The following is a 14,438-nucleotide window of genomic DNA, read 5'->3' on the forward strand; positions in this document are numbered from 1 at the left end:
TTAAAATAAAACTACTTTACAAACTAACTTTTTAAAACTCTACTTTTTTACATGAACATTGTGAAATATTCTTTGTATTGTTCTGTATTCGGTGAGTCATGTGACTCCCCTCATAGAACGCCATCTTTGTAGTTCTTAAACGATGTGTACCAATCAGTCATATCTTGCTCTCGCCACCTCGTGGCTTCATCTGACCAATCAGCTTCCAGATCGGTACTGTTAGCTGGAAAAAAAAGGACACGCGAGCATTTTTATTGGTTCACTTTGTTTCTGACATGAATTTCCTTCAACCATTGGTCAAATTAAAACCCTCTTCATTTAAATACACTATCACTTTGTACTGAAGAATATTTTGAACAGACATAAAACAATCAGCTGAACCCTTCAAACGATCATGTGGTGACAATTTGAAACTGCGCAAGCGCGCCTAACCATCATTCTCAAGCTTTGGCTCAAAGTGATTCGAGACATGAGGGTTTGAACGGGTCAAAATTCCAACATTTGAGGCTCAAAGTTGAGAAAACAATGAAACAAGCACGTGTGGGGTTTTTTAGGTGGCAAACAATTAACCCCAAAAGAATCACACAACCACGGAGGGGAAAAGGAACAGCAATTTTACCTGTAAATGTTGCTAGTTTCGGTAAGTAGGAGTTCCAGAATTGGCATTCTTTGGCCTTAAGCGAGTGACCATTTTTCATGGTGGGTGACAACTCTTTGTATACCGAAGATGAAGGGGGTCGGTAGGCGGGCCAGGGGTCCGATGGGGTAGTATTGGGTTCATCTGGGGAACTGAAAGAAAACATTCAAAATAATATGAACTTCTTGGAGCCGTTCACAAATCCCGCCCAAACGAACTCAATGAAGGGTCAAAGTAGTATAGATAAAAACACATGACTCGTGTATATTGGATGTGTCCGACTTGGTGGCTATACTACGGCTACGGCTTGATCGCCGTGTCATTATGTGTATATAAGACTTCCAAAGCAAAACCCTTAGCAACAGCCATAGCCGTAACCGCCTTTTCGAATACAGCAATTAGAGAAAAACACTGGGTTCAATAATACGTTTATTCCATACTCTTTTTGGAAAAAAAGAACAATTGTAAGAAATAAACAGTTCATAGAAATGAAGAAAAAAACATATAAATATAATCAATGACTCCTCACCCATGCTTGATGAAATTGGTCCAATATTTAACCATCTGAGTCCCGACCTCGATGTCTTCTCGCGACTGAATGAACGCCCTTTCAGAATTCAAACCAAACAGGAATAAGAATTGCAAATCTTCAGCGTGGCCCACACCGAGCCACTTTGGTCCTATATCTCCGGGAAGGCTGAGTAGCGACCGTTGCGGAACATGGGTCAGATGATACATAAACACGGTGCGGTCGCTGCTTGCTGCCGCCATCTGGGCGAAGTTATCCGTGGGGCAGACAAACGCGACATCGGTCATCATGGAGGCGAATGCTTGGTACTGATCTTCGGTCGAGTTGTCTGCGATCGACCAGTCGATGTAGAACTGCTCTATGGCACTCAGGAGTTGCGGGTGGTTGTAGTTGTAGGAGAAACGTGGGAGCAGATCTCGCAGGTCCGGTAGAGGTATTTTAGGAGGTTCTTCTGTATTCAAGTTAGTTCTGGTGAGATATAAAGTGTGATAATTATTTTAAATGTTAGCAGAGTTATATTTACAGGTCTCCCCAGAACACAGGTCTCCTCTGGTCATGTTAGACTAAAACACTGAGTGGTTCGTTCAACGTTGCTGCTTCAGCCATTGGCTAAAGCCGTAGCCACTAATTGATTCACAATTAAACTGTTTATTTCATTTCATTTATTCTGGTTGTGAAGTCAATGGCTGTATATCGCAGAAACTTAATCAATATACTAGACAAATGTATAAAGAAAGGAAGTTTCAGTTTTAGATATACATGGCCCAATACTAATTTAGTGACCTAAAACGCATACATTTTATCCGAAGGCTATGGTGCAAAAAAAAGCAATCTTCTCATGTTCAAAATCTCATAATAATATATGTGCAATACACAACTACAGCCTACCTGACATACGCACTCAGCACTAACAGCGTCCCCTCATCTCTATTGGTACCGATTAAGATGTCAGCTGGGTGGAGGGCGCCCTTCTGTAGCAGAGCATCCGGAGTGTCGGTGACGAAGAGGTTGTCTATAACCGGCTTGAATGCAAGGTCATTCGTGGTTGTCTCGCGTATAACCTGATCATTTGGAAAAACAAAACACAAAAACAATCAAGAAACTTCTTGATGCTCAATAAGCCATTTGTGAGTAAGATTTGAATATAATCGTGTACAATGATTATCTTTGCATTCCTCAGACTACAGAGACAGTCTCTATGTCACATGGTTCGGGCAAGCTTTTGCATAACAACCTCCAGATGAGTAAACCCTGGTTTGTGCCATACACATTCATTCAGTTTGCTGTTGTCTATGCAAAGCAAAAGCTTGCCCCAAATCCTGTGACATACCAGTTGCTCTATGTCTAAGAATTTCAAGTTTTAATTGTGGTGATCAAGTAGGGCCTACGTCATTGAACCAGACTCAGACAATATTTTGTCCGTCCTGTAATTGGCGATTGCGCTGTTCGGATGTTGAATAAAATAAAAAAATAAAAATAAAAAATGTATTCAAATCTAACACGCAAATGGCTTTTGTGGAGCGTTGCGGAAGTATACAAAATCATAGCAAAATATTGGATGGCACTTGACGCGTGTTCCACCAATCAAAATACACGGATATACCACGTGATTGATATATGCTAATTAATAATCACCTGTCCCTGCGCGTTAGTGAGGAAAAACTCGGGCACATTACGCAGACACGTGACCATCTCGATGGTAGAATCCGTCGGGCAGTCCAGTCTGGTGGCAAGGTTCCTGGCGTTGGTTAAACTCCTCTCACTCTGACGACTGTAGTCAAAACCCCAGGGTGATAGAAATGTGCCACTCTGTGGAGATATTGAGTTGAAATTAAGTTAAAGGAACACGTTGCCTTGGATCGGTCGAGTTGGTCTTTGAAAAGCGTTTGTAACCGTTTTTCATAAAATGCATATGGGTAGAAAGATGTTGTGAAAGTAGAATACAATGATCCCCACAAACATGCCTCGAAATTGCGTGGTTTTCCTTTTACCTTGTCGACTAACACGTCGGCCATTTATGGGGGTCAAAATTTTGACTCCCATAAATGGCCGACCATGTTAGTTCGCACAGTAGAAGGAAAACCACGCAACTTCGAGGCAAACTTGTGTGGATCATTGTATTCTACTTTTAAAACATCTTTCCAACCATATGCATTTTATAAAAAACGGTTACAAACGCTTTTGTTTTGACCAACTCGTCCGATCCAAGGCAACGTGTTCCTTTAAGTGTGAGACTTGTTCAATCACTCCCAGTCAATATAACATTTATTTCCACATTCACATGGAGACATCATCCTAAAAGCCGAGGCTTGTGGTGGATGTGCCCGTTACAACAACACAAAACAAAACAGGATAACAGCACTACATAGACATTAAGTAAATACTAACTGTTACGGTAGATAACTACATAAAGGTTTAACCATGGTATAACTTCTCTTATACTGAAACCGCTCTATTCAATGATACGAGTGGGCTACTAGTATCGTAGAGGTAAGGTCACCCACTTCAAATAATTATTCGAATGGTTGCCCTCCCCCATCCCACCCATTCCCACCCAACAACACTATTCCATGTGACTAAAGGATGTCCCATCTCGGAGCCACGGTTTGGGCTTTATGTTCCGACTTGGGCTCCATCTTGGGATCCAACTTGGTCGTGCCATGGACGTAACCAGGGGCCAGTTTGTATTGGAAAGGCAGACTTTGGAATAAGTGGAGCCGGATGGAACCATTTTGTGTGTCAAGGGTGGAGCCAGTTGTTGGGGAAGGGCGGAGCCAGTTTGCATGGCATGAGGGTGGTTTACAGTAAATATTACTCAGTAATGACTAACCTGCATGATTGCTTGATTGAATAAACCCTTAGTGAGAGGAGACACTAGATGTAGAGACACACTTGACGCTCCTGCACTCTCACCAAAGATGGTGACTCTGGAGGGATCACCTCCAAATGCTGTCACGACAAATCAATCACGCGTTTAATTTCAACAACACGATAGAGCAATTAGAACAAAAATACACGATAAATGAAATTGAAATGCAAGGAGAGGGTGTCCCGTCTTGTCCATGAAAGGTCAGTGGGAAAGCCCGTCTCCCGCACGATTCCGCGGAACGGAACAATGTAGCGACGTTGCAGTTAAAGGTCATCATTCATAGTATACATCTTGAAATTGGGCAACATACCAGTCATTTGATATCCAGTAAAGAAATTATCTGCATAGCGTCAGGTAACCAAGAACATATAAACTGCATATAAAAACTGACCACGGACCATGTTGCAAACTTCGTCCGCGACAGAAACAACATTTCATGAGCTTGGTCATTTCTATCTGTGATCTGTGGCGTCGTGTTTCCATGGTGATCAAAGTATTTACCTTCTATATTTGTCTGCACCCACTTCAAGACTTCAACCTGGTCCAGCAATCCGTAGTTACCACGCGATGCTTCGTCTCCTGTTATATCAAGATTCAAAAATAATAACCAAAGTTATTAGTTCAACAAAATTAATTAGCGCAACATATCCGACGATACATCTAATCTTCAAGCATAATATGAAAACAGTGTGTTGAAATAATAACAAAATCAAGTGTTTGTGTATGGGTGTATGTTTAATTAAAGTCAGGCAGGGTAGAATTTATGTTAATTATCAAAAGACCAATATCCTCACTTGATGTATACATGCATATACCAACAAATCTGTGACAATTTGGTTCAATGGTCGTCGAAGTTTCATGCAAGAAACCTTTATTGCACAGAAATGCGTGCTTTTAATGTCTGTAGCCGTTCTATGGTTCAAAATTTGCGTATGAAAACTACCTCCCTCTCTCTGGTGACTGCGTTAAATTGTTACATGTCATTGATTTCTATTTTATTATTGAACATTTCTCCTAAATAAAAATGTATGCAAACATTGTATTTACGGTGGCATTACTGCAGCTTATTGCAATATGCCAAAGCGATGGAGGTCAGTAGTTAGTATGGAACGTCTCCAAATTCCGAAGATTCATTCAAATTTTAAGCGAATCCTACCCGTTGCTAGAAAGCCATAAACTCCAAGGCGGTAGTTTGCCGAGACAAAAATTACGTCACTAGCCACGCCCAGAAGAGTGACGGGGTCATAGGTTATGGATGTACTCTGCCCCAGGCTGAAACCCCCTCCGTGGAACCAGACCATAACTGCTGCTCCTGGAGGCTGTAAACATAAATTAATTCATAAAATTATAAATTTACTAAGTGATTTGTTTGAAAAAATATGAGAGAACATACCTATTATCACAATGCCACGGAGGGCCACTTCAAGCCTGAAGCCTTTTTTTTCAGAGAACTATTTGGGGGTTAAAAGTTACCTTTCTCTGTTTAACTGCATTATGTTACAAAATGTTTTATAAGATCAACAGTTCCCCAGTGCTCTTTACAAATAAAGTTAATGGTCAATGGTCATTAACTTGTGGCGTAAACCAAAAATCAGTCAAAAGTACACCTAAAGCAAAAAAAAACGTGATTCTTTAAGCTTTACATATCATTATTTGTTTGTTTCAAACCGATTTACACAACCAATTTTCAAAAAGAAGTTTGTAAATAAATGATTTCCTCACCACATCTTCTGGCACGTAAACATTGAGATACAGACAGTCTTCACTGCTTCGTATGACCGACTGAGCGCAGGCGTCTCTTGCGTAAGTTGCGTTCCATGTCCCCTCCCATGACTCAAGGGCTACCGGGGGCCTGAAGCGCTGGGCCCCGGTAGGTGGTTCAGCGAAGGGTACGCCAATGTACGCATCTATGTCGATGTTTCTCTATATTTAGGTAAAGGAAGACAAAGTTGAAGAAGTCAGACATTAGTGCTTATATAGTTTTAACTGCTTGTATAGTTCTATATTTGTATACTGTATGCCATGTTTTAATAATGTCCATCTGTAATGTCCCTTTTTGTCTCTTCGTAAATTGTGGCATCAGGAGATTAACTCGATAGTAATTTAGTTTACTTTTTAAAAATCCTTCAGGGGTGCTGCTTTTTTTGTTATTGTTTGTTCGTTCTTGTTTTTGTTTTCTTACTGTTCTTATTGTCTGTGCTTGAATTTTTGCCTGTGAAATTAATAAATGAAATGAAAATGAAAAGACATCCAATGTTTATTTATTTCCCTGGGATAGTATTATTTTAGTCTTTAGGTAACATCTTGTCTTAGTGCTTATTTACAAAAAAAAGTACAAGTTTACACACATACGTCATACAAACATGATAAAATTATATAAGGTTCGAATGAGTGACAGTTTCAAATCACAATGATTATACTGACAGCACAATTTAAGATGAATCTGAGTGCCTTTAAAGTGAAATCTAGCCAAGTATCCACACACGTGACCTTACATAACAATACATGAAATTACATACTACGAAACTATTATAAACATATATCGTACTGTGGGCCTGAAGTCACAACGGAGGCAACGAAGGAAATCGTTTTTGTTACGGTTTCACAACTTGTTATTTCGAATTCACAATTCATTTTTACGGAATCTGATTCACAATACGTTATTACGGATTCACAATCCGTTATTACGAAGTCATATTATTCTATTATTACGAACCACTGACAATCCAGTTATTACGAATTGACACTTCTTTTAATTACGGATCAACAATTTCGAACCAGTAATTACTGACTGCCTCCATTGCATTGCATCCGTGGTGACCCAGTCAGGCTTATATTTGAGGGTTTGCCCAGAACTAATGATGAATTCAACATGGGTTACTCCATCCTACAAAACCATGCATTTTTTTTCTTTTTATAAATTTATAATGAAAATATGTAATCACGTACAAACTGGTAGCGTGTAGTGACTGTTTTTCCCAGCAGCGTTCCTTGTGATACATTAACAGTCGGTTGGGCAGTTCCGTGACGTAACAGTGTCGTCATCAATGCAATTACAGAGAGAAATTTGTCCCAGTTTGGTGACAAGTCACTTTTTGATATCGCCATCTGCAAGTTGAAACAAATCGTCAACTTTGTCCACACTTGCACATAAAACAGACAAAAACTCAAATCCAGATATTAACATTATTAACATAGTTAAAGAGGAAGTCGGAACCGAAAAACATCATATACAAATAACAAAACAAGTGATTAAAAACAGTCTCCTGACGATGGCTAGAGCAAGCTACTCGAAACGAAGAGACCAAAATATAAGAACTCACTCCTCGGAAGTCAGTTAAAGTCCCCTCGATCAACTTAACAACTTAAGTAATAGTCCCGGCCGATTTTCTACCTTCCGCCAAGGAGTAATAGTTAATAAGCAGGACAGTTATTTCCATACTTAGCAAGAAGATACACACTTGTGTTACTGCAAACCAAAAATTATTAAAAAATATTTCGAACGGACAAGTGTTTAACTACTTACTTTCGATCTCAGCAAAATCAAACTTCAATTCACCACTGGAACATTCACCTCGCGTGCATTCATCAAAACAATGAAGAGACTAAGTTTTTTGACCCCAAAATAAGAGACCCCTGGCTGACCTTTAGCTACGATACATCTTCGGTTGTTATCAACTTGGTAATTCTTCTGATAATGTGGATTAATTTTATCACTCGGTCTCTTCTTTTATTAGCAAGAGGGTCACCCTTCAACCCAACTGGACTTCCAAATCTTTACTCAAATAGTTACACAGACAGATAATTTTAAGCAAGGTTATTTACGTACTATTAATAGTAATCAGTGCACGGTTGTAGTAGTCACAGAAATTATCGGATGTTTGGAAGTTGATGTACAGGGAGGATCGGCTCTATCATCGTATCTATCTTTTGCTTTACCGAAAACGTATTTTTGTATTCTTTTTGTTCTTCAAGTTCTTCTAACTCAAATTAAAGGGACAAACTGCCTTCGGATTTGTCGCTTTTATGGTATAAAAACGCTTATTGTGAAACTAATATGGTTGGAAAGATATTTTAAAAGTTGTGATTCACACATCAAAAAGCCCTTGAAAGTGTGGTTTTTTCCATTTACTTCGTGAACTAACACGATCCGGCATCGTAAAACCAAATGTTTGTCTCAAACAAAAATTTACAGACCTATCTAGTTCAACTAAAAGGAAAGCCAAATACTTTTGAAAGCTTTATATTATTTTTTTTAACATTTTTTTCTTCTTCTAACAATAACAATGCTTTTACAGCCCAAAAGCGTCCAAATCCGAAGGCAATGCTTATTTAAATGGATTTTGCACACGTTTTGTTGTTGTTGTTGTCGTTGTTGTTTTTCTTCTTTTTCCTTTTCTTCTTTCCCCTTTTGTCACTTTTGAGACTCATATCCTATTGGTTTTGTTTTCCTTTTGAAACGTTTTTGGATGGAACCATTTCGACTGGACCCGATGTTACCTAACAACGCATGACATTACTATCTGCCTGGAAACCGCCGTCCAACTAGATCAACATTTTACAACGACAATAAATCAGTAATTATAGAATCTATGATAACGGGATTCGATGTTAATTTATAAACATATACGCTCTGTTATCGTTGATTGGTCATAAAGATAATTATTCAGATTAATGGACACGTGACACCCTAGCCGCAACCTCATTGGTCGAATCTGAAGAGGCTTTGGGTGGGACCATCAATGCAGTGTCCTCGATTTTTAAGGACATGCGACATCGATCAGTCAAGGCGCCTAGGCACTTTTCAAATTAGGAAAATAACAGATTCTCACGAAATGCAGATTCTCGTGAAATGCAAACATTTCTGAACGTGGCTAGGGGCGGGCCTCTACTGGATTCTACTTCTACTTCTATACACCCTCTTAATATTTATGCATAAAGTACGTCACAAAGCTAACTCAAAACGAGGCGATGGGCGCAGCCACTGCAACAAGTGATGGGGGACGTGCGCCCATAGCCTCATTTTGGGTAAGAATTTTGACGTCATGCATAAATATGCATAAGAGAGGCGTATACTCGGCAAAGTCCCATGTTGGGATATCAAGCCAAGATTACGCACGCATGTAATTCCCCCTTATTCTAGACCCATTTACCTCCCAAATGTCACAATATTCACTCCAGGGCCCAATTTCATAAAGCCTGTAAGCAAAAAAAAAAAACGGGGAAAAAACAGGATTACCAACCAAATTTTTATTTGTTGCATATTTCATTACTTTTCACCGGTATTCAGCCGTAATTGTTTGCTTATCCTGAAAATCACGCGGTAATTTGGTTGGTAATCCTGTTTTTATCAATAAAGACATTTCATGCAAAAAAATTGTTTGTGCTTACAGGCTTTATGAAATTGGGCCCTGGAGGTTTACTGACTATGTGCATTAACAGAAAAACAAAACAAGAGGTTTGGACATAATGTCGACTACATGTTTTTCTTGACTTTCAAAACAAATAGAGACTCAAGGAGGCGGGGTCACGTGCTAAAAGGGCTACAAAATGGCCCAGAGCCTTTTCGAAAACACCGAGGAGCAGTCAAAACATGTCCAAGAGGTCCATTATGGCTAGTGTTGAAAAGCATAACTACTCAAAATGAAAGTATTAGGAATCATGTACAAGGTAAGAATACCACAAGCAACTGGTCCGATTGGGCTAGTCAATGGTCAAGTTTAGGGCAAACCCTGTGATTTGTGGCTTGGTTTGTCTAGTTTATTGCTCCATGGTTTGGGTTTCTGTTTGTTTACTTGTCGGTGTGTCGGGGTGTTTGTTCGTTCGCTCGTTTGTTTGTTTGTTGGTGTGTTTGTTTGGGGGTTGTTGTTGTGTTTTATTTTGTGTTTTTTTTTTTTGGGGGGGGGTTGGGGTTGGAGGTGTGCATGGGGTTGGGGTGAAGCAAACAATTATGCTGAAAAAAAAATATTCTTAGAGGCTAGGGTTCTGTAAGTTTGTGCTTTGTCGGATTCCTTTCTTTATTGAGATGCAAATAAATATCTACATCAGAAAGATTGAAAAAATATATTTACATGTTGGGTGTGCTTTGCACGCAATGTTCATATTTAAATAATGTCTTTAGAACACGTGGTTGACGACCAGAATTACGTCTTACACAATCCCATTTACTAAGTCAAAGTTTGATTTCCAATCGGGACTTCATCTCAAATATGATCATCAAATAAACTTGTTGATATTTATTGTTTGAACTTTAACTCGATACCACCAATGCATACAAGCACCATGTCTACTGAGAATTGAACCCTGTGTGTGTATGACTCCCAACTTAAGATGAAGGCCAATCGGAAATCGAGCAAAATCATTTATACACAAAGAGCGCATTGGATTCCTACCAGGGTTAAAAACCCTAATTGGGACAGATTGGATTTTCATAACCAGATTGAGTTCTAAAGGTTTCCATGATATTGAGATTCAAAAGGTTCATATTAGAGTAAACATTCCTATTTTATAGTTCATTTGAATAACTTCATTGACAGTTAACAGATGCAACTGTATGGGGTGGTCAGCCCTATTGGGAAACATTGATAACTAGATTGAGAACAGCAGGTTCCAATGGGAGACTTTGGAACGCTAGGTGGCAGCAGACTAAACAGGTAAATCTCCATTATTTTTGTTGTTCCAAGAACCATGTATTTACCTGGTGAGTCGTTACCTAGTGAGTCGGCTAACGTGCCCCAATGTCCCCCAAAGTCTCCCATTGGGAGAAATTCCCAATTTGGACAGCTTGGTTCCTAAACACGAGTTGCTATTATACATGGAATCTATTGGAAACATTCAATTGACCCAAAACATCTCCCAAACTCTATGGAACTAATTATGGAATACACACATACAAATAAAAGTATAAAACGAACAATTACAATGATGCATTGTAACACTCTACCATCATTAACAAATGGACCTTTGTCTTATATTCAAGCCTTACCTCATTAATGAATAAATTAAAAGTTCATATAACTATTGGCAATAATAAAAGTTTGGCGTAGCATGAAACATCTGCTTAGCAACGTCTGTTTTCCGAAAAATGTACTAAAACAAAATATGACATTATCCAAATATTCAAACAGAATGAAAGATATTTCATTCCAAGGAGAACTGTAAGATGAACATTTCGCTTAAAGGTGCTCGAAAGACGCAGCAAGTTTCGAGAACATTAGTGTTTGACCTCTGACCTGTTGCTTGGCAAAATGGCTTGGGCTGCAAGTTAGTTAAAGGTTAAAAATTGATGAACTGACAAAGAACAGGGCAATGAGAGCACATCTTAAAGTTTTAGAAGCTTATTAAGAACAATGATTTAAGTAGACTTTTTGTTGGCGCCAACGACATTCGCATCGTATTTGCTTCCACATTAAGTGTAAACCTTACCCTGAAGCTTCCTCCATCTTAGAAATACATTAAAGAGGCAAACAAGCAATGGAAATGCACATAAATGTAAGCCTGTGGGTTACAGAATGGACAATTACTAACCTTCATTTCAAAATGCATAAGGTCTGTATTGTTTTGACCTCATCTTAGTTGGGGAGCAGGGCCCAATTTCTAAGAACTTCAGAAGTAAATTATCGGAGAAAGCAAAGATGTTGTGTAAGCAGGTGACCTAAAATGCACACCGCGCACAAGGGAAATCTGAACCCCCAAAAATGGCGCAGCCTAAATTTCTGGGGGGCAGAGGTCGAGCGAGTTGGTTTCAATAGACAGTGCAAGTCTTGTACGACGTCAAACGACAGGAACTTCTAAAGGCAGGGTAGACTTCTGGTAATAATTGTCACAGACCAGTATCCTCACTTGGTGTATCCCAAAATAATTATGCATACAATAACAAACCTGTGAAAATTTGGACTCAATTGTCGGGATGTTGCAAGAACATAAAGAAAGACAAAAACACACTTGCTGCAGAGAAGGTTTCATGCTTGAAGCCTTTCTCATGCCCAAAGCCTTTCTCCGGTTCACAAAACTTGCCCCTTTCTCTATGACTACATTTGCGTTAAAGGGGGCTGTTTCTAAAACATGTCTTATTTCCAGTGCTCCTAACAAAGTAATGTTTTATAATCAATAACTTTTTGAGTAATTATGACCAATGATATACTCTCCCTTTAAAATAGCGACTATGTGTCCTTTAAACGTTAAATAAGTGGTCCTAAAAATGTTTGGATGTGTGAGAGACTTACACTAGTCTATAGCACCAAATGCAGTACAACCCCACGAAAACAAAATGCGTTTAAAATCGTATGTACAACATTTAACTTGGAGACCCTGTTTTGAAAATAAAACTACATTAACTTGTACAATGTATGTGGTTACTTCATGAACAGCATTATTATACAACTGTACAGTTATGTTTTTAAAAAAAATTAGCGTTCAGTGGAAAAAGGGTGAAAAAGTTATTTGTAAAAAACAGAACAAACAGAGAATGTAACATTGTTTCCTACATGATACAATACAAAGGTGATGTATTAAATAAGTTAAGGTTTTTTTTATTAATAAAAAAACACACCTTAAGAGAAACTGACTGGGTTTGATTTAAATAATTTGGGGTTGAACGAAGAAACATTGACTTCAGAGAGACTTAAACCAACGACCTCCGGATTAACGTGCCGGCGCTCTACCAACTGAGCTACCTAGCCCTAATATTAACAGAGTCCCTATTTTGTTAATATCTTTGTTCAGGGTGCCGGTCAAAAGCCATTCAACCCGTAACTAATTTTGAAGTTTTTACTTCCATCAATGTTTTTGTTCCTGTGATGAAATCAATAAGTGGTTTCACTAGTATCAATTAAACGTAATGATGCTTTAAATGTTGCGTCAATGTTTTCAATAGTTTATAATTTTTTAGTGGGAAATTATTTCATATTCCTGTGGGTGTTGTTGAAATAAAACCAGAGCAAATACAAACTGAATCCAACAAGATATCTCTGAGATGACACAATTTTTTCTCCAAGACTTATTTTTTTCAACCTTTAAAAAGTTTCTACACTTGTGATCTGTGTTTTGGTTCCAAGCCCCAAATCATTTAGTGCTTAATATCTGGCATGGTGTTACCCCCAGCCTGTTTATTGTGCCTTCACTTTGTTATGGAAATTTCACATAGGTTCTCAAAATATTCCAAAGGTTCACAAAGGTTCCCGAAATACAGCAAACAAAAAAGAGGCCTTCAGAATGTTGGGGTAAAAACAAAACAAAAAAAACACTAGAAAAGTACAATCAAATCTATGCATAAATTGCACAAATGGAGGTGTGTCTCTTTTGCAAAGGGAGGGGGTGTGGTTGGGGCTACAGGTTCAAACGAACCCCTTTAAAACAAATCTGCACGTTACTTCTATATTAACTCCCCACATTCAAACTCTTTAACGGCAACCTGAACTTTGCAAATACATCGCCAAATCTAAACATCTCCTATTGGGAGAGAGACACAAGACAGGTATAAAAATACATTAGGAGATGACTGATATGTACAGAAGGTCAGTACGCTGTGCCCTATAATCTACACTACATTATATTGCTGCAGCCTTAACTTTGGTATATACTATTCACAGAGTTCAGGCTTTAAAGTCAGCGATTATTTGCCGTTTAAAATTTAAATGTCAGTGCTTTGTTATGAGATGACAGCCATATTGAGCCACTTCTCACTTGTGGCAAGTGTGTTTTGTTTTCTTTGTAGAACAAAAATAAGAACGGTTTTCACAGGTTAATTCAAGAATGGTTTGTCAAAAACCAGCATTTGAATACATGCGATCGTATAAAACAAGAACACGTAAATTGACTTAAGTTGACACATCTCAGCCCTACAACTTGCCAGTCCAAATACAAAGCCACAAAACAAGATTTCCAGCGACAAACTCGACTCACTCTAAAGCCTGTACATATTTCATTTTCCAGACATATATATAATAATATATACACTCCATGTCTAAACTGACCATCAAACAAACAAACAAAACTTGTGTGAAAACTAGAAATTAATATTTATATCATAATAATTAATGCCATTAGAACACCATGACCACAGTGTGCATCTATACATTACTTACTGTACAATGTACATAATTTTAATAGAAAGGAGACAAGATGATTTTATATCAAAAAGGAAATCTCAGCTCTGTTTGATCCGTTTCCTTGGCGGACCCATGAAGGGAGGACTCTGAGATGTTGCGAGGGCACGGAAGGCATCTGCTACGAGGTTCGGATTACTATGGACCATTGTCTTCCATCCTACTGTTTCCATCACCTCCGGGGCGTGGCTGCTTGAGTAATAAAAAAGGAAGAGAAGGTAGGCAATTCAATATGCTAAGTTCATTGTTCATCGAAGCACACATATTGTCTGCTCCATTTGTAGATATTAAAACCAA

At 38.6% G+C, this 14,438-nt stretch overlaps 2 protein-coding genes across 4 annotated transcripts in view; both read right to left on the reverse strand.

The window, feature by feature from the left end:
- Window positions 1-7,613, reverse strand: LOC139937514 (cholinesterase-like). The gene is made up of 11 exons (XM_071932676.1): window positions 7,562-7,613; window positions 6,985-7,143; window positions 5,758-5,958; window positions 5,192-5,354; window positions 4,537-4,614; window positions 3,997-4,115; window positions 2,802-2,975; window positions 2,055-2,227; window positions 1,167-1,634; window positions 620-789; window positions 1-223 (listed from the first exon to the last, which is right to left on the reverse strand). Exons 2-11 carry the CDS (start codon window positions 7,141-7,143, stop codon window positions 111-113), a joined length of 1,818 nt encoding a protein of 605 aa, XP_071788777.1. The 5' UTR covers window positions 7,562-7,613; the 3' UTR covers window positions 1-110.
- Window positions 7,614-10,032: 2,419 nt separating this feature from the next.
- Window positions 10,033-14,438, reverse strand: part of LOC139937096 (speckle-type POZ protein-like) — a 33,887-nt gene continuing 29,481 nt past the window's right edge. For 2 of the 3 annotated variants that reach the window (XM_071932092.1, XM_071932093.1), the window contains one exon: window positions 10,033-14,333. In XM_071932092.1, the coding sequence (XP_071788193.1) occupies window positions 14,183-14,333 (151 nt within the window). In that variant the 3' untranslated portion in view covers window positions 10,033-14,182. The remainder of the gene's footprint in view (window positions 14,334-14,438) is intronic. The other variant, XM_071932094.1, reaches the window with a different exon arrangement.

The sequence above is a fragment of the Asterias amurensis genome, chromosome 5 (genome assembly GCF_032118995.1).
Source record: "Asterias amurensis chromosome 5, ASM3211899v1".
Classification (NCBI taxonomy): domain Eukaryota; kingdom Metazoa; phylum Echinodermata; class Asteroidea; order Forcipulatida; family Asteriidae; genus Asterias; species Asterias amurensis.